Here is a 26,816-nt window from a genome sequence, read left to right as displayed (position 1 = left end):
CCGTGATGTGATTAATTATACATAGTAATTGCTATTAGCTAATTCATATTGTAGTTTATGTCAGCCGAGAGTTAGAAAATATGACTGCTTGTGTTGGGTCAATCTTTCCTCAGCGCTAGGACAAATGTAGCCTACATTTTTCCGGTTAGGATGATTGTGTTATGCTATATATTCTTCTGTGAATATCTGAACATTGAATCCAAAAATAAACTGCTCACATTCTGGACATAACTTTGTAAGGACTGTGTTTGTGTAAATAGTTTCTGAAAAAAGTGTGGCCAGCTCAAACGCTGATTGTTGCGTCATTCGAAACTGGCCGTTCTAAACGAGCGTTCTAAATGAGTGTTCTAATCACACGGGTGTGACCGTACGCTTCAGGGACCACTGTAGAACATCACACCCGTGTGATGGTACGTGTGAAAGGGTTAAGCTACTCGAAAATGCACAGCAGCATCTTAATAGTAGTGGTTTCTTTGCAGCAATTCGACCACACAGTCTCCTCTGAACAGTTGATGTTGAGATGTGTCTATGTGAAGCATTTATTTGGGCTGCAATTTCTGAGGCTGGTAACTCTAAAGAACTTATCCTCTGCAGCAGCGGCAACTCTGGGTCTTCCATTCCTGTGGCGGTCCTCATGAGAGCCAGTTTCATCATAGCGCTTGGTTTTTGCGACAGCACTTGAGGAAACATTCGAAGTTCTTGATATTTTCCAGATTGGCTGACCTTCATGTCTTAAAGTAATGATGAACTGTCGTTTCTCTTTGCTTATTTGAGCTGTTCTTGCCATAATATGGACTTGGTCTTTTACCCCAATCTTCTGTATACCCCCCTACCTTGTCACAACACAACTGATAGGCTCAAACGCATTAAGAAGGAAATAAATTACATAAACAAGGCACACCTGTTAATTGAAATGCATTCTAGGTGACTACCTCATGAAGCTGGTTGAGAGAATGCCAAGAGTGTGCAAAGCTGTCATCAAGGAAAAGGGTGGCTATTTGAAGAATCTCAATTATAAAATATATTTAGATTTTTTTAACACTTCTTTGGTTACTACATGATTCCATATGTGTTATTTCATAGTTTTGATGTCTTCACTATTACTCTACACTGTAGAAAGTAATAAAAATAAAGAAAAACCCTTGAATGAGTAGGTGTTCTAAAACATTTGACCGGTAGTGTAGCTGGTAAATCCAAGCGCAGAATAACAGACGAATTTACAAACGCTCAACACTCGTTGGTGTCAGTAAACGTTGGCAAAAAAATGTAATTCAATTATTGACAGCAGCACAGTTGCAGTCACCAATGCTCTGGATAACATAAAAACAGCCTAAACAGCTCTGCTAGGGTGAGTAAAATGGTCAGAGTGAGCTGTTCCCTCATTTGTGTTTGGAAGTAGCTAGCAAGCTAGCCAACATTAGCCAGTTAGCTTGGATGCTTGACTGTTGTTAGGTCAGAACGCTCGGATCAACCCTACTCTTCGGCCAGAGCGTCCAATGTGTGCTCTGAACGCTCTGAGTTTACGAACACCCACAGCACACTCTGAGCACAGTCTGGCACTCCAGATTGAGCCACACGTGGTCCCGTGTGGCTCAGTTGGTAGAGCATGGCGTTTGCAACGCCAGGGTTGTGGGTTCATTCCCCACGGGGGGACCAGGATGAATATGTCTGAACTTTCCAATTTGTAAGTCGCTCTGGATAAGAGCGTCTGCTAAATGACTTAAAATGTAAAAAATGTAAATTGAATTTACGAACACGCCCTTAGTATAAACTAGCCTATAGTCTTGAAATCCTTGGTTGATTAGTACATGGCCTCACGTGAATCCTTAAAGAGATGGGTGGGGCTAAAGCTTAAGAGGGTGTGAACAATGCTGAATGGGTGTAGACAAAGAAGATCTCTCCAGCAGGTGTACCAAAAATATTCAAGATCCATTTTCTCAGAAGTGAGGTTACAAGTTCATCAACTTTCATAGCAGAATTACTTTCCCATTGTCCCTCAACTGTAATATATGATATACAATTTTCTAGCTTTGAGTCTTCACTTTTACCCAATGTAAAAAACACAATTTCATGTTTTGCTACATAAGAGCGAATTGAGCTCTTATGTGATATTTCACATGTGAAAACATGTTTTTGGAACACTACACGTGACAATTCACATGTGAAAACGTGTTTTTGGAACCATTCATATATGATATTTCACATGTGAAAAAATCATGTGAAAACATGTGTTTTTGGAACACTTCACATGATATTTCAGATGTAAAAACATGGTTTTGGAACACACAAATGTGCAATTTACAATTCATGTGTTATCACTGTTCTGCTAAACTATGACCCAACCTGGGATTTGAGGTCACAACTTCTGGAGTTGCTGTTCTTTATGCTGCACCATCAAGTCTGTAACATCCTCCTAAATATTTATTCCCTATAATTCATCTCTGCACTTAGCGACAGAGTGCCATCTGACTGTTATTTTAGTTATCAGTTAATCTGACTATTCTCTCAACATTGATTTAATTTACTTATCTCAGCAATTTTATTATTATTCTGGTTTAATGATACTCCTGAATCACTATGATAAATATAATAGTTTTTCTTGAGAGTATTTTCAACACTGAGATTTACTTTGAAGTTTAAAGTGTAGGAATACAGGTGAAATGCGTTACTGACACAGACATTGTGGTGTAGCAGGAAGGTCGGAATGCTGTGAACCAAGAGGTTGTGAGTTCAAATCCCAGGTAATAACAGGTTGAATAATAATTACTGTATAAATAAACATACACAACAAAGTGTGTCAAATATGTACAGTTGAAGTCAGAAGTTTCCATACACCTTAGCCAAATACATTTAAATTAAGTTTATCACAATTCCTGACATTTAATCATAGTAAAAAATCCCTGTTTTAGGTCAGTTTAGGACCACCACTTTATTTTAAGAATGTGAAATGTCAGAATAATAGTTGATAGAATTATTTATTTCAGATTTTATTTCTTTCATCACATTCCCAGTGGGTCTGAAGTTTACATACACTCCATTAGAATTTGGTAGCATTGCCTTTAAATTCTTTAACTTGGGTCAAACATTTCAGGTAGCCTACCACAAGCTTCCCACAATAAGTTGGGTGAATTTTGGCCCATTCCTCCTGACAGAGCTGGTGTAACTGAGTCAGGTTTGTAGGCCTCGGTGCTCGCACACGCTTTTTCAGTTCTGCCCACAAATTTTCTATGGTATTGAGGTCAGGGCTTTGTTGACTTTGTTGTTTTTAAGCCATTTTGCCACAACTTTGGAAGTATGCTTGGGGTCATTGTCCATTTGGAAGACCCATTTGCGACCAAGCTTTAACTTCCTGACTGATGTCTTGAGATGCTGCTTCAATATATCCACATACTTTTCCTGCCTCGTGATGCCATCTATTTTGTGAAGTGCACCAGTCCCTCCTACAGCAAAGCACCCCCACAACATGATGCTGCCACCCCCGTGCTTCACAGTTAGGATGGTGTTCTTCGGCTTGCAAGCCTCCCCCTTTTTCCTCCAAACATAACGATGGTCATTTTGGCCAAACAGTTCTATTTTTGTTTCATCAGACCAGAGGACATTTCTCCAAAAAGTATGATCTTTGTCCCCATGTGCAGTTGCAAACCAAAGTCTGGCTTTTTTATGGCGGTTTTGGAGCAGTGGCTTCTTCCTTGCTGAGCGGCCTTTCAGGTTATGTTGATATAGGACTTGTTTTACTGTGGATATACTGTCGATACTTTTGTACCTGTTTCCTCCAGCATCTTCACAAGGTCCTTTGCTGTTGTTCTGGGATTGATTTGCACTTTTCGCACCAAAGTACGTTTATCTCTAGGAGACAGAACGCGTCTCTTTCCTGAGCGGTATGACGGCTGTGTGGTCCCATGGTGTTTATACTTGCGTACTATTGTTTGTACAGATGAACGTGGTACCTTTTGGCATTTGGAAATTGCTCCCAAGGATGAACCAGACTTGTGGAGATCAACAATTTTTTTTCAGAGGTCTTGGCTGATTTCTTTTGATTTTCCCATGATGTCAAGCAAAAAAAGAGGCACTGAGTTAGAAGATAGGCATTGAAATACATCCACAGGTACACCTCCAATTAACTCAAATGATGCCAATTAGCCTATCAGAAGCTTCTAAAGCCATGGCATAATTTTCTGGAATTTTCCAAGCTGTTTAAAGGCACAGTCAACTTAATGTATGTACACTTCTGACCCACGGTGAAATAGAAGTGAAATAATCTGTCTGTAAACAATTGTTGGAAAAATGACTTGTGTCATGCACAAAGTAGATGTCCTAACCGACTTGCCAAAACTATAGTTTGTTAACAAGAAATTTGTGGAGTAGTTTTAATGACTACCACCTAAGTGTATGTAAACTTCCGACTTCAACTGTATGTAAAAAGCACTGTGTGTGTATTATAACAACCCATTTTTGTTTGCGGGGCATCACCTGTGAAATCTCATATGAAAATTCGAATCCACATGTGAAAGGTTATGTAATTACATGTGAAAATCGTGAAATATCACATGTAAAGTGTTCGAAAACATATGATTTAACATGATTTCACATGTGCAAAACATGGAAATGTCACCTGTGAAATCATGTGATTTTCCATGTGAAATCATGTGTTTTTTCCATAAGGGTACTGATGAGAGGATACAGGGGAGGAGACTGACTGTTAAACCATTCAGTAAGGTTGTAATAGCATGCTCAGAAATAAGCGGCTTGCTTAACTGTTCAGGTCATGTTCGGGCTTATATTGAATAATGTTGAATAATGAGATTTCTTTCTATTTTTGAATATATCCATACATTTTGTTTTGTAATTTTACCCCCTTTTTCTCCCCAATTTCATGATATCCAATTGTGATCTTGTCTCATCACTGCAACTACCCAACGGGCTCGGGAGAGGCGAAGGTCGAGTCATGCCGCGCTTCTTAACAGCCGCTCGCTTAACCCGGAAGCCAGCTGCACCAATGTGTCGGAGGAAACACCGTTCAACTGACAACTAAAGTCAGCTTGCAGGTGCCTGGCCCACCACAAGGAGTCGCTAGAGCACGATGAGCCAAGTAAAGCCCCCCCAGCCAAACCCTCCCCTAACCCGGACAACACTGGGCCAATTGTGCGCCGCCCTATGGGACTCACTGTCGGTTGTGACACCGTCTGGGTTCAAACCCCAGGCTGTAGTGACACCGCAACACTGCAATGCAGTGCCTTAGACCGCTGCGCCACTTGGGAGGCGAATAATGAGTCTCTGCTGTCTGTCTCCATCTCACCCCCTGTTGTTACTCCATCATCTCTATCCTGTAGAAACTCAATAACTCTGCTGAAAGAACCTGTGTCTAAATCCCAAATAGCACCCCTTTCCCAATGTAGTGTATGGTCAAAAGTAGTACACTATATAGGGAATAGGGTGCCATTTGGGATGCAGAACACACGCCTTCCCAGCGATTGACTCAGTATTGAAACACCCTCACAAAGCAGACCACGGAACTGACATTACACACAGACAGCTCAGGTCCTCTTTGAAACAACTTTCACTCTCTGTTTCACCCTCCTCCCCTCTCCTTTTTTCCAGTTGTCTTGATGACAGTGACAGACTTTTCGTCTCTAGGGTTCTTGTTTTGTGGTTTTGTCACAGACCCTCCTTTAATATCTAGCCCAGTTCTCTCTAATTATCTCTCTCTCACTGTTTCTCTCTCTTACCCCAATGATGGGGCCACGCCACCTAAACTATGGAGCTTCATTTCTACTGCAAACAATCACTCAAAGACTGGAAGACTGAGAAAGAGAGAGTGGGGAAAGAGAGAGTGACAGACATACGGAGAGATAATTAATTGAGCTCAGATGTTGCAGCAAATCAAATCAAATCAGGCTTTATTCATTTCAGAAATGGAATGCAACAACGCAATGTGCTTCAAAGGAAAATAACGAATAAAATCAATGAAAATAAAAACGTCAATATTTACTACACAAACATAAGCGGATAAAAAAACAAAAGAATAACAAAACTGAACGACTAAAAATCACCCTAAGGAAAAACAAAGCTAAAAAGGTGTGTTTTAAGATCACAGTTTGGGCCTCCCTCAGTTTCTCTGGCAGGCTATTCCAGAGGCTGGGGGCATCATAACTAAAGGCTGCCTCTCCATGCCTCTTGGTCCTAGGCTTTGGGATAGTTAAAAGGCCAGATCCAGAGGACCTGAGGGACCTACTGGGTACATAACTTAAAAGCATGTCTGACATGTCTTAAAAGCATGTCTGACACACAATCATGGATTTATTTCAAAACCAATAGAAGAATCTTAAAATGAATTCTAAAACTCACAGGCAGTCAGTGCAGAGACCTTAAAACCGGTGTAAGGTGTGCTCTCCTGTAGAGGTTTGAAAAAGACAGATGTGGGGAAATTCCATTATCGATCCATGCTACTTCATCTATAATCTATCTATTAAAAGGCATTCATGCATTACTTTGGAGAGCGCAGGTTGTTAGCTTTTTCATCCATTTATATCTTCTGACAACTGACCCAAAGTAGATCACAGCAGATCAAACTAAATACAGTCTGATACATGACTACTAAGTGTGTATGGGTTGGCCCTTATCTAATCAACAGGTGTAATATTCATAGGAGTTTCTGTCCACATATCAAGCCACAATACATCACTGTCTATTAGTTTCACCAAGATCAGACTAGATTACAGCCCTCTTTTTAAAGGGTGCCATTCATAGGCAAAGATAATATACAGACTGAAACAAAGATGGTTAATAACAAGATTACAACCAAAAAGCAATTAAGAAGAGATGAAACTGAAGAGAGAGAGAGAGATAGGGGTCTCCTCTTCCAAACCCCCAGTTAGCTAGCGCTTCTGGGATAGAGAGAGACAACATTCTCCTCTTCCGAACTCCCAGTTAGCTAGTGCTTCTAGGATTTCAGTCAGAATAATAATAGAACATGTGTTGCATGTTAAAAAGAAACCCAGCTCACACACTGACACTCATCAACGTCGGACCGATGAAACCAGTCAATAAAGCACGAGTGAAAGAGGAGTTATTGAGCAGAGCCAGAGTGGGTTTCACAGTGGGTTTCATCAACAGACAGCATCTCCTAGGGCCCATCTCTCACCTTGTCCTATTGATTTAATAAAGAAGTCTATGGTTAGGAAGACTATTACTCTGTATCCTCGGATTACTGTTAGTGGCTAAATATGCTACCAGACACCACTGTTGCCATTTAAGGCAACATTTTTTTATGTATAAACTCTTCACCCGTTCCCAGTCCCACTACATCCTGTGAAGCCTGTCAGTGAGTGTATACTACCAACCAACTCCAGGCAAACTACCAGCTCCTAGGTGCACACTTCATACTCCAGAGTCGGCTGTACCCATAGCCGGTCAACACTTGAGAGCACAATACTCACACAAGATTGTACAGTGCTCCCACTCCCCACATTCACTAAAACACACTGTCCATTCTAATGTGATGAGAGGCATCTGATTCTCGATGAGCCTTCAGTGTTGCTTTATGCGTGAAGGGGCACGGCAGTGACGGCATTGACATTAACACAAAGACTCTCCCCGCAGCTATAGGTGTGGTGGTACTGTGCATGTGTAGTGTTCATTTCCCTTCCATCTGTGCACTTTTTATGTACAGTTTTTCCTCCTTGCGGTGTGTGGCAAGATCAAGGAGCCAGCTGGGCCTATGACTTTCCCTCGGTTTACTGTCAATACAAACTTCATAAACTTCTTTCTTTAAATCCTCTTTGGCAGGATTCTCCAATAGACGGCCCGTGGACCAAATTGGATTTTATTTGCCCACCCAATTTTTTAAAACAATTTTGGGACATAAAAGACAAAAAAAATCACCAGGAATTTAGGAATATATATTCCCACTCGTAAATAAAGAGGTACAGTGGGGAGAACAAGTATTTGATACACTGCCGATTTTGCAGGTTTTCCTACTTACAAAGCATGTAGAGGTCTGTAATTTTTATCACAGGTACACTTCAACTGTGAGAGACGGAATCTAAAACAAAAATCCAGAAAATCACATTGTATGATTTTTAAGTAATTAATTTGCATTTTATTGCATGACATAAGTATTTGATCACCTACCAACCAGTAAGATTTCCGGCTCTCACAGACCTGTTAGTTTTTCTTTAAGACGCCCTCCTGTTCTCCACTCATTACCTGTATTAACTGCACCTGTTTGAACTCGATACCTATATAAAAGACACCTGTCCACACACTCAATCAAACAGACTCCAACCTCTCCACAATGGCCAAGACCAGAGAGCTGTGTAAGGACATCAGGGATAAAATTGTAGACCTGCACAAGGCTAGGATGGACTACAGGACAATAGGCAAGCAGCTTGGTGAGAAGGCAACAACTGTTGGCGCAATTATTAGAAAATGGAAGAAGTTCAAGATGACGGTCAATCACCCTTGGTCTGGGGCTCCATGCAAGATCTCACCTCGTGGGGCATCAATGATCATGAGGAAGGTGAGGGATCAGCCCAGAACTACACGGCAGGACCTGGTCAATGACCTGAAGAGAGCTGGGACCACAGTCTCAAAGAAAACCATTAGTAACACACTACGCCGTCATGGATTAAAATCCTGCAGCGCACGCAAGGTCCCTCTGCTCAAGCCAGCGCATGTCCAGGACCGTCTGAAGTTTGCCAATGACCATCTGGATGATCCAGAGGAGGAATGGGAGAAGGTCATGTGGTCTGATGAGACAAAAATATAGCTTTTTGGTCTAAACTCCACTCGCCGTGTTTGGAGGAAGAAGAAGGATGAGTACAACCCCAAGAACACCATCTCAACCGTGAAGCATGGAGGTGGAAACATCATTCTTTGGGGATGCTTTTCTGCAAAGGGGACAGGGCGACTGCACCGTATTGAGGGGAGGATGGATGGGGCCATTTATCGCGAGATCTTGGCCAACAACCTCCTTCCCTCAGTAAGAGCATTGAAGATGGGTCGTGGCTGGGTCTTCCAGCATGACAACGACCCGAAACACACAGCCAGGGCAACTAAGGAGTGGCTCCGTAAGAAGCATCTCAAGGTCCTGGAGTGGCCTAGCCAGTCTCCAGACCTGAACCCAATATAAAATCTTTGGAGTTAGCTGAAAGTTCGTATTGCCCAGCGACAGCCCCCAAACCTGAAGGATCTGGAGAAGGTCTGTATGGAGGAGTGGGCCAAAATCCCTGCTGCAGTGTGTGCAAACCTGGTCAAGAACTACAGGAAATGTATGATCTCTGTAATTGCAAACAAAGGTTTCTGTACCAAATATTAAGTTCTGCTTTTCTGATGTATCAAATACTTATTTCATGCAATAAAATGCAAATTAATTACTTAAAAATCATACAATGTGATTTTCTGGATATTTGTTTTAGATTCTGTCTCTCACAGTTGAAGTGTACCTATGATAAAAATTACAGACCTCTACATGCTTTGTAAGTAGGAAAACCTGCAAAATCGGCAGTGTATCAAATACTTGTTCTCCCCACTGTATATGTGATCGTATCCCAATGTAATCAAGGTTTGAAATGATTCTGCTTTTGTGAAATACTATACAGTATCTGTTTGGGATTATTGTGGTTATTTTGCAGTGTACAAAGTATTTATAACTATGTTCTGGGCCCCCGACCATCCACTCAAGAAAATAAATCGGTCCGTGGCTGAATGTAATTGGGAACCCCTGTTCTGTGGATTACTGCTCCATGTGTGTAAATCATTACTTTATAAGGAAGTCCATAGAAGGGTTCGGCATTGTTTGTGAAAACAAAACATGACAACCATGGCAACCAAGAGCAATAATGGTCTGTCTGGTTTTTATATTGAGACACATAGAGAAAAAGGTGGTTTTGGATGAGGGTAAAGTCACGTGACCATCTGTTAAAGTGCTCTCTATAGCCCTCTGAGAAACTCAAGGAACCCAAGTACATGCTCACACCATCAGAAAAAACGAACTGGACACAGAGTCACTTCTCAGCTGATCATGTTGTTCCAAAATAAAAAAAAAGACACCCCATTTCAAAATGGAGAAAATTCTAAAAGTGGGACAAGGGCCTTTTCTGACTAGTATACCCAAGGTGCATTGAGTGGACAGTCTGATCACTGTCCACTTGGTGAAATTAGATTACATCTGGTTCTAGTCTCACCTCATTCTCCTTGGTTAATTAAGATCTGGTTCTAGTCTCACCTCGTTCTCCTTGATTAATTAAGATCTGGTTCTAGTCTCACCTCGTTCTCCTTGATTAACTAAGATCTGGTTCTAGTCTCACCTCGTTCTCCTTGATTAATTCAGATCAGGTTCTAGTCTCACCTCGTTCTCCTTGATTAATTCAGATCAGGTTCTCCTTGATTATTTGAAATCAGGTTCTAGTCTCACCTCGTTCTCCTTCTTCTCATACTTGGTGGCTTGTTTTCCCTGGCTCTTCCTCCGCAGCTTCTTCAGGTCCGTCTGAGAGCGCTCCAGAGAGTCCTGCTTCATTTTGTGCTCTGACTGGTACCGCTTGAATGTTGCCTGGATGAGAGATACAGAGGATAAGATAAGTTTGATGGAGAGGACTTTGGGGATATTGAAGATATTGAGGAGGGGATAGAGGATAATGAGGAGGGGATATTGGTGATATTGAGGAGGGGATATTGAGGAGGTGATAGAGGATATTGGTGATATTGAGGAGGGGATAGAGGATATTGGTAATATTGAGGAGGGGATAGAGGATATTGGTGATATTGAGGAGGGGATATTGAGGAGGTGATAGAGGATATTGGTGATATTGAGGAGGTGATAGAGGATATTGGTAATATTGAGGAGGGGATAGAGGATATTGGTGATATTGAGGAGGGGATATTGAGGATATTGGTAATATTGAGGAGGTGATAGAGGATATTGGTAATATTGAGGAGGTGATAGAGGATATTGGTAATATTGAGGAGGGGATAGAGGATATTGGTGATATTGAGGAGGTGATAGAGGATATTGGTAATATTGAGGAGGGGATAGAGGATATTGGTGATATTGAGGAGGTGATAGAGGATATTGGTAATATTGAGGAGGTGATAGAGGATATTGGTAATATTGAGGAGGTGATAGAGGATATTGGTAATATTGAGGAGGTGATAGAGGATATTGGTGATATTGAGGAGGGGATAGAGGATATTGGTAATATTGAGGAGGGGATAGAGGATATTGGTGATATTGAGGAGGGGATATTGAGGAGGTGATAGAGGATATTGGTGATATTGAGGAGGTGATAGAGGATATTGGTGATATTGAGGAGGGGATATTGAGGATATTGGTAATATTGAGGAGGGGATATTGAGGATATTGGTAATATTGAGGAGGTGATAGAGGATATTGGTAATATTGAGGAGGTGATAGAGGATATTGGTAATATTGAGGAGGTGATAGAGGATATTGGTAATATTGAGGAGGGGATAGAGGATATTGGTGATATTGAGGAGGTGATAGAGGATATTGGTAATATTGAGGAGGGGATAGAGGATATTGGTGATATTGAGGAGGTGATAGAGGATATTGGTGATATTGAGGAGGGGATAGAGGATATTGGTGATATTGAGGAGGTGATAGAGGATATTGGTGATATTGAGGAGGGGATAGAGGATATTGGTAATATTGAGGAGGGGATAGAGGATATTGGTGATATTGAGGAGGGGATAGAGGATATTGGTGATATTGAGGAGGGGATAGAGGATATTGGTAATATTGAGGAGGGGATAGAGGATATTGGTGATATTGAGGAGGGGATAGAGGATATTGGTAATATTGAGGAGGGGATAGAGGATATTGGTAATATTGAGGAGGAGATATGAGACTGTTTTTTTGTTGTTTTTACCCCTTTTTATCCCCAAAGTCTTGTCCCATTGCTGCAACTCAAGTACATCCTCCCGAAACACAACCCTGTCAAGCCGCACTGCTTCTTGACACAATGCACGCTTAACCCAGCTGCACCAATGTGTCTGAGGAAACACTGTACACCTGGCAACCGTGTCAGCGTGCATGCGCCCGGCCCGCCACAGGAGTTGCTAGAGCGCGATGGGACAAGGACATCCCGGTCGGCCAAACCCTCCCCTAACCCGGAGGACGCTGGGCCAATTGTGCATCTTCTCATGGGTCTCCCTGCGACACAGCCCGATATTGAACCAGGATCTATAGTAACGCAGTTAGCACTGCGATGCAGTGCCTTAGACCGCTGCGCCACTCGGGAGGCCCTGGAGACCATGTTTTAGTGTGTACTCACATACCTGTACACGTAGACATACAGACACCTACACAAACACGGATGCACTCACACACTCCTTGCTATTACATTGTCCCTTGCCAAGGTCCTACAATGGTCAAGGTACTTACAGTCATATATTTGACATCCATCTCTGTTTTCCTCTCCAGCTCAGAAATGATTTCTTTGTGGAACTGCTTGAACTGAAAAGAAAAGAATGTAGTTCAAGTCGATATATAAACGTATGACAATAATAATCATGGAAGGATGGTGACATCAGGATAGCAGTTGTGAGGCTGAGCCAGAGGAATATAGCTGTGATAATGGCTCTCTCAGTAAGGACAATTCCAACAACAGGTCTGTCTTTTTTTTTTTAAACATTGACTACTTTCTCCTTCTTTCCCTCTTACAGAAACACTACATGACCAAATGTATGTGGACACCTGCTTGTCTAACATCTCATTCCAAAATCATGGGCATTAATATGGAGTTGGTCCCCCCTTTGCTGCTATAACAGCCTCCACTCTTCTGGGAAGACTTTCCACTAGATATTGGAACATGGCTGCGGAGACTTGCTTCCATTCAGCCGCAAGAGCGGCAAGTAACAGTTGTCTTGTGTCCAGGTGGTATTTCTCACTAGGCTTTGTGTTCTGGGTGTGTTTAGAGGATAAGGGAGGCCTGCTAATTACTAGTCACAGTGAGAAAGAGAGAGTTGGCATAGGATGGCCCTATGGATGTGGGTGGACATGAGCACACAATCCAGGTCAAAGAGAATGGTAACCCTTGACTTCAGTCTGCCACTTAATTAGCAATTAGATGGTAAAATGGTAATTACATAACAAAAAAGAAATAATTACTATTTTACTAAGAGAAGAAGTGACAGTAGGTCAGCTGGGCAACTTACATTCTCCTCCAGCTCCAGGTGAACCTTCTTGTGCACCTCAGAGATTTCCATCAGAACCACACCTGTAGAAAACAGATCATACATCATACACAGGTAAGGGACATCTAGCCTGGGTGCCAGTCACAGTCCTGCTAGTCTATATTCGCTTTAGTCAACATACTGTTGACTAGGATACATCAGTGTGGAATCAATGCAGAAACTGTAAGACAACCAGGCTAAGGGAAACTACTGCATTTGAATATGCTGTGGACATCTATGATCCTTTCTCCTCACATTGCTTGGCGGCAACGATGTCCCTGATAGCCTAGCTGGCATGGGACAGGCTGAGACGTCACGAGGAGGACAATGGGTTTTCACCTCAAAGCTGTTGCATCTGTTCTTTCCCTATGCTTACAGAAGCAACTGTTACTTGTGGTCAAGAACAAAGCTTACTCTAGCCCTTATCAAAATGTAATGTGTATTTTACATCATGAGGAGTTTTTACATACTGCATGGATGACTTTTCGGACAGTAATGTTTGAACAGTGGTAACTAAGTAGTCGCTACTGATCAGATCCACATTGTCTGACACAGGGACAGAAAAAACAACCATTGAACGCCATAGAGGAACATGGCACAATAGCAGTCATGCTGTAAACAGAAGTAGACAATGACAGCAGACAAGACACAATGGGGTGACATCTAGAGGTTCTGTAGAGTATACTGTAATAATATTCCAGCATATTGTTAAGAATTAGTTGTGGTGCATTCTAGAACCACCTGCCACTAACAGGTTTGCTTTTGACACAATGTAATATTGTATATGAGTTAGTGTTTTTTTCTATTCCCTTTGCAAACACCTGCAACCACCGTCCAATCACTCCTATCACCTCAGTATTAATTCAATACGTCAAAACCACGACTGGGCCTGTGAGAACATATTAACAGACTCAACCCAAACACACTGAGTATACACACACACACGCACACGCACACGCACACGCACACGCACACACACCTGGTGTGACCCCAGGCAGGCCTGCTTATACAGAGCTGTACCTCTCTGGCCGACTACAGCTTCAACAACATTGCCCTCTGATAGTCAATAGTACGTAGTGGTAAATGCTGCCATTGCACATCAGGGGGGGGGGGGGGGGTTGCTGGGCTCTGGGCAGGCTGATATACAGCACCAACAACAGCCTGCTGCAGAATGAGAGGGATGGTGTTCAAACAGGCTGCAGAGCGAGGGATGGTGTGCAGTGAGAGGGATGGTGTGCAGTGAGAGGGATGGTGTGCAGTGAGAGGGATGGTTTGTAGTGAGAGGGATGGTTTGTAGTGAGAGGGATGGTTTGTAGTGAGGGATGGTGTGCAGTGAGAGGGATGGTTTGCAGTGAGAGGGATGGTGTGTAGTGAGAGGGATGGTGTGCAGTGAGAGGGATGGTTTGTAGTGAGAGGGATGGTTTGTAGTGAGAGGGATGGTTTGCAGTGAGAGGGATGGTGTGCAGTGAGAGGGATGGTGTGCAGTGAGAGGGATGGTTTGTAGTGAGAGGGATGGTGTGCAGTGAGAGGGATGGTTTGCAGTGAGAGGGATGGTGTGCAGTGAGAGGGATGGTGTGCAGTGAGAGGGATGGTTTGTAGTGAGAGGGATGGTTTGCAGTGAGAGGGATGGTGTGCAGTGAGAGGGATGGTGTGCAGTGAGAGGGATGGTTTGTAGTGAGAGGGATGGTGTGCAGTGAGAGGGATGGTGTGCAGTGAGAGGGATGGTGTGCAGTGAGAGGGATGGTGTGCAGTGAGAGGGATGGTTTGTAGTGAGAGAGATGGTTTGTAGTGAGAGGGATGGTTTGTAGTGAGAGGGATGGTTTGTAGTGAGAGGGATGGTTTGTAGTGAGAGGGATGGTGTGCAGTGAGAGGGATGGTGTGCAGTGAGAGGGATGGTGTGCAGTGAGAGGGATGGTTTGCAGTGAGAGGGATGGTTTGTAGTGAGAGGGATGGTTTGTAGTGAGAGGGATGGTTTGTAGTGAGAGGGATGGTTTGTAGTGAGAGGGATGGTGTGCAGTGAGAGGGATGGTGTGCAGTGAGAGGGATGGTGTGCAGTGAGAGGGATGGTTTGTAGTGAGAGAGATGGTTTGTAGTGAGAGGGATGGTTTGTAGTGAGAGGGATGGTTTTCATAACATCACCTGCTGATTTCCTCTGACATCCCATCTCCCTTATTCCGCTCTCCCCCTCTCCTTTACTCTCGACCCTCTCTCTCTTTCCCTCTCTCTCCCCCCTCCATCCTTGTACTCCTCTCCATCTTAAGATGTTTTAACCGCTGCGACCGGGAGGCCCATGGGGCGGCGGACAATTGACCCAGCGTCGTCCGGGTTAGGGAGGGTTTGGCCGGCAGGGATATCCTTGTCTGATCGCGCACTATCGACTCCTGTGGCGGGCCGGGCGCAGTGCACGCTGACCAGGTCGCCAGGTGTATGGTGTTTCCTCCAACCCGGCTGGCTTCCGGGTTGGATGTGCATTGTGTCAACAAGCAGTGCGGCTTGGTTGGGTTGTGTTTCGGAGGACGCATGGCTCTCGACCTTCGCCTCTCCCGAGTCCGTACGGGAGTTGCAGCGATGAGACAAGACTAACTACTACCAATTGGATACCGCGAAATTGGGGTAAAAAAAATTAAAATAAAATAAAAGATGTTTTAACCAGGCAGATGACTAGCTAAGGACATTTGACCCTGTAATCCTCCACATTGCTCTGGTCTTAGTCTCAGTGATCTGTGTGCTACAGGGTTTTCTGTAAAATACATCTCTCTCTCTCAAAACATTACAACTGAATCTGGTTCTGCTGTCTCCAGATTGACCTACCCTGATAAGGATACATATTATTACACTTTTAGAAAAAAAGTGCTATCTATGTCACGCTCGTTGATGGAAGAATCAGACCAAGGTGCAGCGTGGTAAACGTACATCATTTTATTTGACGAACACGAAAAAAACTATAAACTACAACCGAACGTGAAGCTACATGCAGTGCAGTACTCAACTACACACAAACAAGATCCCCCAAACTAAATGGGGAAAAAAGGCTGCCTAAGTATGATCCCCAATCAGAGACAACAATAGACAGCAAATAAATAGAAAAACTAGAACGCCCACCCTAATCACACCCCGAACTAACCAAATAGAGAAATAAAAAGGCTCTCTAAGGTCAGGGCGTGACAATCTATGTAGAACCTTAAAGGGTACTTCATCTGTCCCCATAGCAGAACCCTTTGAAGAACCATTTTTGGTTCCAGGTAGATCCCTAGAACCCTTTTGGGTTCCATGTAGGATCTTTTTCAGAGAGGGTTCTACATGGAACTCAAAATAGTTCTCCCTGCAAACAAAAAGTATTCTACCTGGACTCAAAACAGGTTATCCTATGGGGACAGCTGCAGAACCCTTTAGGAACCATTTTTTCTAAGAGTGTACCCAGTAAAGGATACATAGTATTGTTCATAATACTGTATAGATAGGTATATGTGTACATCTCCAAACACTGCTTCATCTACAATATAAGAATGAATAATACTAGCCTTACATTCAGCTATAGTTACATCCACTATAATCAAAGGCTTCACAGCTTGACTGACTGTCTGTTTGTGGTGGGTCATTTGGGAAACCACCCAGTAATGATGATAAGACTTGTATCCCAGCCTTATCCTAGATGTCTTCAGATAGTGCTAGGTGGTGGCCATAGTCTCATTGTGATGTCTGGTTTTACAGTGACTTAATAACGACTTGATCATTATTATTGAAACATCCTTATACCTCTGTGGTTTATGGTGGTTTTGATAGCACAGAAAACTATGTCCATCATCCTTCACATTGTTACCAGGTGATGTAGTTTATGAACGGTGTAGGCCTCTGGTAACAGAATACCTGCCGTTCCCTCATAAGACTCTAATAGAGAAACATGGTGTGGAAAAACATAACTTTATTAGATGACAAATTACAATAGATTTCAACAGGTGATCTGTTCAGGTTATTCATACGCACCTGTATTACTAATATGCTAAACAGCATTGGAATAAACTTAAACCTTTGTATCTATGGCTGACTGAGCTACGTGCAGTTACATTTATATTTTAGCAGACGCTCTTATCCAGAGCAACTTACAGTAATGAGTCCATACATTTTCATACTGGTCCCCTGTGGGAATCAAACCCACAACCCTGTTGTTATAAACACCATGCACTACCAACTGAGCCACACAGGACCTAATGCACATGTGTGACAAAGGGCCTAATTCACACAATGTGAACAAAGCAGTGACATTTGAACATTGAGATAGTAACGCTGCACTTCGAGATAGTCGTCACTCTCATAAAACAATAATGATAAATCGTACAGGGTCATGTCACAGCAAGAGTCTGACGCAATATGGACAACACCTATCTGAGTCACGGCCAACGATATCGCAATCTTGAAGCCACACATTCCAATGACAGGTAGGGAGAGTGAGTGTTGTGATGTTGCCATGGTTGGAAGTCTTTGTTCTCTGATATTACATGGATATGAATCAGAGATTGGTGTCACTCAGCTCCAGGCCCATAGAGCTAACGTGCACGCACACACACAGCCTTGAGAAGGCTAATAGTACTGGAGTGTATAGTGGCTGTTTTACGGTCTCCTGACCAATTCTGCTATTTTGTGTGTTTTTTCACTGATTTTAACTTTTTTGTAGATAGTTTTTCCGCCATCGTTTCCTAGGAACGAAAAGATCTTCAGGACATCAGACAGCAATCACTAACCTCGATCTGGATGAAGACTATCATAGTGGCCAGTGATTTTAATGCAGGAAAACTGAAATCCGTTTGACCTAACTTCTATTAGCATGTCACCTGTGCAACAAGAGGCATAAAACTCTAGATCCACACACAGACACATACAAAGCTTTCCCTCGCCCTCCATTTGGAAAATCTGACCATAACTCTAGGCTCCTGATTCCTGCTTACAAGCGAAAACTCAAACAGGAATTACCAGTGACACGCTCTATACAGAAGTGGTCCGATGAAGCGGATGCTAAGCTGCAGGACTGTTTCGCTAGCACAGATGTTCTGGGATTGATCCTATATCGTTGAGGAGTCAGTCACCAGCTTCATTAATAAGTGCATAAACGATGTCATCCCCACAGTGACTGTACGCACATATCCCAACCCGAAGCCATAATCCGCACTGAGCTAAAGGCTAGAGCTGCCGCTAACCCAGACACTTTTTAGATATCTTGCTACGGCCTCCTACGAACCATCAAACAAGAAAAGCATAATTACAGGACTAAGATCGAATCCTACTATACCGGCTTGTCGGATGTGGCAGGGCTTGCAAACTATCATGGATTACAAATCAAATCACAGTTTATTTGTCACGTGCGCCGAATACAACAGGTGTAGACCTTACAGTGAAATGCTTACTTACAGGCCCTAACCAACAGTGCAATTTTTAAGTAAAAAATAGGTATTAGGTGAACAACAGATAAGTAAGGAAATAAAAAAACAACAGTAAAAAGACAGTGAACAATAACAGTAGTGAGGCTACAGTTGAAGTCAGAAGTTTACACACACCTTAGCCAAATACATTTAAACTCAGTTTTTCAGAATTCCTAGTAAAAATTCCCTGTCTTAGGTCAGTTAGGATCACCACTTTATTTTAAGAATGTGAAATGTCAGAATAATAGTTGTTAGAATGATTTATTTCAGCTTTTATTTCTTTCATCACATTCCCAGTGGGTCAGAAGTTTACATACACTCAATTCGTATTTGGTAGCATTGCCTTTAAATTGTTTAACTTGGGTCAAACGTTTTGGGTAGCCTTCCACAAGCTTCCCACAATAAGTTGGGTGAATTTTGGCCCATTCCTCCTGACAGAGCTGGTGTAACTGAGTCAGGTTTGTAGGCCTCCTTGCTCGCACACGCTTTTTCAGTTCTGCCCACAAATTTTCTATAGGATTGAGGACAGGGCTTTGTGATGGCAATCCAATACTATGACTTTGTTGTCCTTAAGCCATTTTGCCACAACTTTGGAAGTATGATTGGGGTCATTGTCCATTTGGAAGACCCATGTGCGACCAAGCGTTAACTTCCTGACTGATGTCTTGAGATCTTGCTTCAATATATCCACATAATTGTCCTTCCTTGTGATGCCATCTATTTGGGGAAGTGCACTAGTCCCTCCTGCAGCAAAGCACCCCCACAACATGATGCTGCCACCCCCGTGCTTCACGGTTGGGATGGTGTTCTTCGGCTTGCAAGCATCCCCCTTTTTCCTCCAAACATAACGATGGTCATTTTGGCCAAACAGTTCTATTTTTGTTTCATCAGACCAGAGGACATTTCTCCAAAAAGTATGATCTTTGTCCCCATGTGCAGTTGCAAACTATAGTCTGGCTTTTTTATGGTGGTTTTGGAGCAGTGGCTTCTTCCTTGCTGAGCGGATTTTCAGGTTATGTTGATATAGGACTCGTTTTACTGTGGATATAGATTATTTTGTGCCTGTTTCCTCCAGCATCTTCACAAGGTCCTTTGCTGTTGTTCTGGGATTGATTTGCACTTTTCGTACCAAAGTGCGTTCATCTCTAGGAGGCAGAACGCGTCTTCTTCCTGAGCGGTATGACGGCTGCGTGGTCCCATGGTGTTTATACTTGCGTACTATTGTTTGTACAGATGAACGTGGTACCTTCAGGCGTTTGGAAACCTCCTGAACAGGTAATCAAATGGCTACCCGGACTATTTGCATTGTCCCCCCCCAACTCCTCTTTACACTGCTACTACTCTCTGTTTACCATATATGCATAGTCACTTCAACTATACATTCATGTACATACTACCTCAATTAGCCCGACGAACCGGTGCCCCCGCACATTGGCTACTCGGACTATCTGCATTGTGTCCCACCACCCGCCAACCTCTCTTTTACGCTACTGCTACTCTCTGTTTACCATATATGTATAGCCACTTTACCCATACCTACATGTACGTACTACCTCAATTAGCCCGACTAAACGGTGCCTGTATATAGCCTCGCTACTGTATATACAGTTGAAGTCGGAAGGTTACATACACTTAGGTTGGAGTCATTAAAACTTGTTTTTCAACCACTCTACAAATTTAATTTTAACAAACTATAGTTTTGGCAAGTCGGTTAGGACATGTACTTTGTGCATGACACAAATAATTCTTCCAACAATTGTTTACAGACAGATTATTTCACTGTATCACAATTCCAGTGGGTCAGAAGTTTACATACACTAAGTTGACTATGCCTTTAAACAGCTTGGAAAATTCCAGAAAATGATGTCATGGCTTTAGAAGCTTCTGATAGGCTAATTGACATAATTTGAGTCAATTGGAGGTGTACCTGTGGATTTCAAGGCCTACCTTCAAACTCAGTGCCTCTTTGCTTGACATCATGGGAAAATCAAAAGAATTCAGCCAAAAATTGTAGACCTCCACAAGTCTGGTTCATCCTTGGGAGCAATTTCCAAATGCCTGAAGGTACAACGTCCATCTGTACAAACAATAGTACGCAAGTATAAACACCATAGGACCAACCGGCCATCATACCGCTCAGGAAGGAGACACATTCATTCCCCTAGAGATAAACGTACTTTGGTGCGAAAAGTGCAAATCAATCCCAGAACAACAGCAAAGGACCTTGTGAAGATGCTGGAGGAAACAGGTACAAAAGTATCTATATCCACAGTAAAATGAGTCCTATATCAACATAACCTGAAAGGCCGTGGAGCAAGGAAGAAGCCACTGCTCCAAAACCACCATAAAAAAGCCAGACTACGGTTTGCAACTGCACATGGGTACAAAGATCATACTTTCAGAGAAATGTCCACTGGTCTGATGAAACAAAAATAGAACTGTTTGGCCATAATGACCATCGTTATGTTTGGAGGAAAAAAGGGGAGGCTTGCAAGCCAAAGAACACCATCCCAACCGTAAAGCACGGGGGTGGCAGCATCATGTTGTGGGGGTACTTTGCTGCAGGAGGAACTGGTGCACTTCACTTCAAGCATACTTACAAAGTTGTGGCAAAATGGCCTAAGGACAACAAAGTCAACGTATTGGAGTGGCCATCACAAAGCCCTGACCTCAATCCTATAGAAAATGTGTGGGCAGAACTGAAAAAGCGTGTGCGAGCAAGGAGGCCTACAAACCTGACTCAGTTACACCAGCTCTGTCAGGAGGAATGGGCCAAAAGTCACCCAATTTATTGTGGGAAGCTTGTGGAAGGCTACCTGAAACGTTTGACCCAAGTTAATCAAGTTAAAGGCAATGCTACCAAATACTAATTGAGTGTATGTAAACTTCTGACCCACTGGGAATGTGATTAAAGAAAAAACATCTGAAACAAATCATTCTATCAACTATTATTCTGACATTTCACATTCTTAAAATAAAGTGGTTATCCTAACTAACCCAAGAAAGGGAATTTTTACTATGATTAAATGTCAGGAATTGTGAGAAACTGATTTTAATTGTATTTGGCTAAGGTGTATGTAAACGTCCGACTCCAACTGTAACTGCATTTACCTTTTTTTAACTAACTTTTTTGGCTCATCACACACGCTGCTGCTGCTGTTTATTATCTGTCACTTTATTCCTAGTTATATGTGCATATCTACCTCAATTACTTCGTACCCCTGCACATTGACTCGGTACTGGTAACCTGTGTAAATAGCCAAGTTATCGTTACTCATTGTGTATTTCAGTATTATGTGTTTTACTTTTCTATTATTTCTCTATTTTCTTCCTCTGCATTGTTGGGAAGGGCCCGTAAGTACACATTTCACTGTTAGTCGACACCTGTTGTTTAAGAAGCATCTGACAAATATAATTTAATTACATTTTACACAGACACAGACACACACACACTAATGAATCTGTCATTAGTCCTAGACACAGGTTGTTATTCCCTCTCTTGGTGCTGACTCACCACCCATTATGTTAAAGTGCTGCTGGAGACATTGAGGTGACCCATTTTCCCAGATTTTTATGATCCATTAAGTTGCTTCTTATGCTTGTCACCATCCTCCATGATGGACTGCTGGGTGGAAAAGGCCAACAAATGGCTTCATCTGTGTTCATGTCACACATACATTATCCTTAGAGTGGCTGTTATCCACAGAAAATGGATCACACACACACACACACACACACACACACACACACACACACACACACACACACACACACACACACACACACACACACACACACACACACACACACACACACACACACACACACACACACACACACACACACACACACACACACACACACACACACACACACAGTAGACATAATAGAATAAGTTAGTCATGGACAGTAATGTCCTCTTTACAATCCTTCAGACAACCCACCCATGGAGGGAATGAGTTTAGAGACTCTGACTTTAGAAACTGGATAAAAATGCTGACAAAACTAATTGACAATGACATAGGAAGAAACAATGAAATACAGAATTTCATAATTCGGCACTTGCTAATCGATGTGTCACGAGGTGGGTGGGGGAGGAGTTTGCCAGAAGGATGTATCACATAATATGTTCTATAGCAGATGTCTATGTGTTGTACAGTGCAGTACAAGCTTAACTACATGAACAGCAGAGACAGAATGCAATATGGAAATGTATTAAATTGTTTGGGGTATGTCCTTTGAAGATTAGGTTAATGGCATGGTAAAAAAAAGTCTGGAGAAAGCAAGTATGTGGGGCAAGGAAGGGTGTGTGGGGTTAGGGAGGGCATGGGATTGTTTGGTGAGTGAAAGGAGTGTGATAGATCAGAAAGCCTGAGGCATCATGGGTGAATGAGCAGCCAATGGCCCTGGCTGTCTCTTGACTCCCTACCATACTCCCTAGGAAGTGTTCACTTTCTCACTTGTCTTTCTGAAGTGTGAAATCCCTCTCATAGATTTAAACGTTTTGGATAGATTGGTGAAAACATTGATTCCAAGGACGGCAGAAGGGTGCGGCAGGTGCGGCCACACCCCCTGGTTTGCTCACTTTTAAAGTTTATGTAAATAACTGAAATCTAGACACTAACTGTAGGCCTATAACCACAAACATGTAGCCGTATATCATATTAACTCCTGCAGAATTAAGTATTTCGTGCAGTAAAATTTAACAGAATATTTACCTTTTGTCTCAGTAACAGGAGTGGAGAAACTATTATTTAATTCAGCATCTCTTGAGAGAATGTGAATGCGCGGTTAGGGATCGCAATCCTTTTCAGTGATTGACACTGAAACATAGAAGCTGACAGTATTTCAACCACATAAATGCATCCAAGACAAACTGAAATCTAATCAGAAAAATAATTTCACAGCTTTTCGTTTCCTTAAAACTGGTCAAACTGATGTAATTTGGACATTTTGCACGGGAAGGATCTTGCATTTTCTCCCCGGCCCCTAAACGTCCTCACTCCACAAGAAAGAAGAATGAAAGAGAACTTTACTGATGACAGATTATTGCATTCATTCTATCGTTTTATTACATTGATCTAGTGAGCACCACTTTAGGCAGGCAAGATGTTATGACAGAAGAGAAGCTGCATATATCTTATTATAGACAAGTTGACAAAAAAATAGCCTACCATTTAAATGCCCGAAATTAAAACCAGAAAACAAACGGTGAAAAAATATGTTAATTCATGTCACATCAGTGATCACCAGTGGTGTAAAGTACTTAAGTAAAAATAATAGTACTATACTTTACTATTTATATTTTTGACAACTTTTACTTTGAAATTCACTACATTCCTAAAGAAAATAAGACACTTTTTACTCCATACATTTTCCTTGACACCCAAAAGTACTCATTACATTGTTGAATGCTCCAATTCACGCACTTATCAAGAGAAAATCCCTGGTCATCTACTGCATCTGATCTGGCGGACTCACTAAACACACATGCTTAGTTTGTAAATTATGTCTGAGTGTTGGAGTGTGCCCCTGGCTATCTGTAAATTTTAAAAACAAGAAAACCGTGCCATCTGATGTGCTTAATATAAGAAATATTACATTATTTTTTACTTTTGATACTTAAGTATATTTAAAACCAAATAGTTTTAGACTTTCTCAAGTAGTATTTTACTGGATGACTTTCACTTTGACTTGAGACATTTTCTATTAATGTAACTTTACTTTAACTCAGGTATGAAAATTGGGTACTATTTCCACCACTGGTGATCCCTCCAAGGGAGGTAGAAAGAGAAGGATGCATTTTCTAAGTATTCAAACAGGACCAAAGTGTCCATCCTGAGAACAACACATTCCTAGAGAGTTCGTGTGAGATGGAGAGAGAGAGAAGCAGGGTCATATTTTTGCCCACTTTGGGGAAAATGTTTGGGATCCCTGACACTCACACTGACGCCATGTCCTAGGAGGGTTGATGAATTGTCTCCCACACAGCTGATGGATGGACGGCAGTGCAGTGGGATGCAACCTAAGCATTCCTATCACACACCATCAACTCTCAGGTTAGAAATTCAACATAGCCTCAAAAAACACTACGTCACCTTCAGTAAAATCTGTTCCGTTCTGAACCAAAAAGCTGTCACCAACTTACTAGACTCACTATCAGAATGAAAAAGCCAACGCACCTCCTACTGAGTTCCTCCTGTCCTCACTCAAATAAGAAATAGTCTACATTTCTGGACGTAATTACCATTTTTCTCAGAGTGACAGCTCTGGATCAGTATTGTTGTAACTACTTTGCTGGAGGTTTTGACAAACAGCTTGTGAAGAAAAGGTGGAAGGGCAGGGAGCACACCATTCTTCAGTACGGTTCCGGCCTTGATAACCTGCCTATTTCTTGTGATGTTGCCGTGGTACAGTAATGCGATCCCATAGAGACCAGTGTAAATGTTGTTTTTCCCAATAGAGGAAATCGATTATTAGAAGCCAGCTAGCACTATGAATAGTAAACACACGATTTGACATTCTACAAGCACAACACTGATGGGGGACTAATATGAGATTATTGTGATCATGCTAATTCATAATTTCCCTCACCAGAATGATAAATACATACTTAGGGCCTAGACTAGTTTTCCCTGGAAAAAACGAATGTTCCTACACATACTATGAACCAGTTAGAGATACTTTATGATAGCTATCCCTAAAGTAGTATTGCATGTAAAGTACAGTGCCTTCAGAAAGTATTAATACCCCTTGACTTATTCCACATTGTGTTGTTGCAGCCTAAATTTAAAATGTATTAAATAAAAATGTTTCGCACCCATGTACACACAATACCCCATAATGACATTATGAAAATATGTTTTGAGAAATGTTTACAAATGTATTAAAAATGAAATACAGAAATATCTAATTTACATAAGTATTCACACCTGAGTAAATACTTTGAAGAAGCACCTTTGGCAGCGATTACAGATGTGAGTCTTTCTGGGTAAGTCTCTAAGAGCTTTCCACATCTGGATTGTGCAACATTTTCCCATTATTATTTTCAAAATTCTTCAAGCTCTGTCACATTGGTTGTTGATCATTACTAAACAACCATTTTCTGGTCTTGCCATAGATTTTCAAGTAGATTTACCTCAAAACTGTATACTCGGCCACATTCACTATCTTCTTGGCAAGCAACTCCAGTGTAGATTTGGCCTTCTGTCTTAGGTTATTGTCCTGCTGAAAGGTGAATTATTCTCCCAGTATCTGGAGGAAAACAGACTAAACCAGGTTTCCTCTAGGATTTTGCATGTGCTTAGCTCCATTCCGTAAATTTTTTTATCCCGAAAAACTCTCCAGTCCTTAACGATTACAAGCATACCCATAACATGATGTAGCCACCAATATGCTTGAAAATATGGAGAGTGGTACTCAGTAATGTGTTGTGTTGGATTTGCCCCAAACATACATTTTGTATTCAGGACGAAAAGTTAATTGCTTTGATTTTTTGTTGTTGCAGTATTACTTTAGTGCCTTGTTGCAAACAGGAGGCCTGCTTTGAAATATTTGTATTCTGTACAGACTTTCTTCTTTTCACTGTGTCAATTATGTTCGTATTGTGGAGTAACTACAATGTTGTTGATCCATCCTCAGTTTTCTCCTATCACATCCATTAAACTCTGTAATTGTTTTAAAGTCAACATTAGCCTCAGCGTGAAATCCTTGAGCGGTTTCCGTCCTCTCAGCAACTGAGTTAGGAAGGATGCCTGTATCTTTGTAGTGACTGGGTGTATTGATACTCCACCCAAAGTGTAATTAATAACTAATTAATAAAGGTGAAATAAAAAATTGAATAAAAACTTCACCATGCTCAAAGGGATATTCAATGTCTGTTTTTCTTTGTACCCATCCACAAATAGGTGCCCTTCTTTGTATTTTGTTTAGTATTTATTTTTTTATGTTTTAGGGGGTTGATCAGCTTTAATATTGCAGATAGATTGTAGCTTCCATCACTGTAATTGTCTACATCATTTCCAATCTCCCATATATTTTTGGGTAAATATACAGTATATATACTGAGTGTGTATGATGAGTGTGCAAAGCTGTCAAGGCAAAGGGTGAATCTCAAATATAAAATATATTTTAATTTGTTTAACACTTTTTTGGATACAACATGATTCCATATGTGTCATTTCAGAGTTTTGATGTCTTCACTATTATTCT

The 26,816-nt window shown here is 41.8% G+C and overlaps 1 protein-coding gene across 1 annotated transcript in view; it reads right to left on the bottom strand.

Annotated features, from left to right (window-relative positions):
• LOC139571357 (BAR/IMD domain-containing adapter protein 2-like 1) overlaps positions 1 to 26,816 on the bottom strand; it is a 63,815-nt gene that overhangs the window by 29,136 nt on the left and 7,863 nt on the right. Inside the window, exons 4-6 of the mRNA XM_071394154.1 lie at positions 13,174 to 13,235; positions 12,401 to 12,472; positions 10,415 to 10,549 (exon numbers count right to left, since the gene is read on the bottom strand). Of these exons, the coding sequence (XP_071250255.1) occupies positions 10,415 to 10,549; positions 12,401 to 12,472; positions 13,174 to 13,235 (269 nt within the window). The remainder of the gene's footprint in view (positions 1 to 10,414; positions 10,550 to 12,400; positions 12,473 to 13,173; positions 13,236 to 26,816) is intronic.

Source organism: Salvelinus alpinus, chromosome 3, assembly GCF_045679555.1.
Source record: "Salvelinus alpinus chromosome 3, SLU_Salpinus.1, whole genome shotgun sequence".
Taxonomy (NCBI): domain Eukaryota; kingdom Metazoa; phylum Chordata; class Actinopteri; order Salmoniformes; family Salmonidae; genus Salvelinus; species Salvelinus alpinus.
This window is presented reverse-complemented; position numbering and strand designations above follow the sequence as displayed.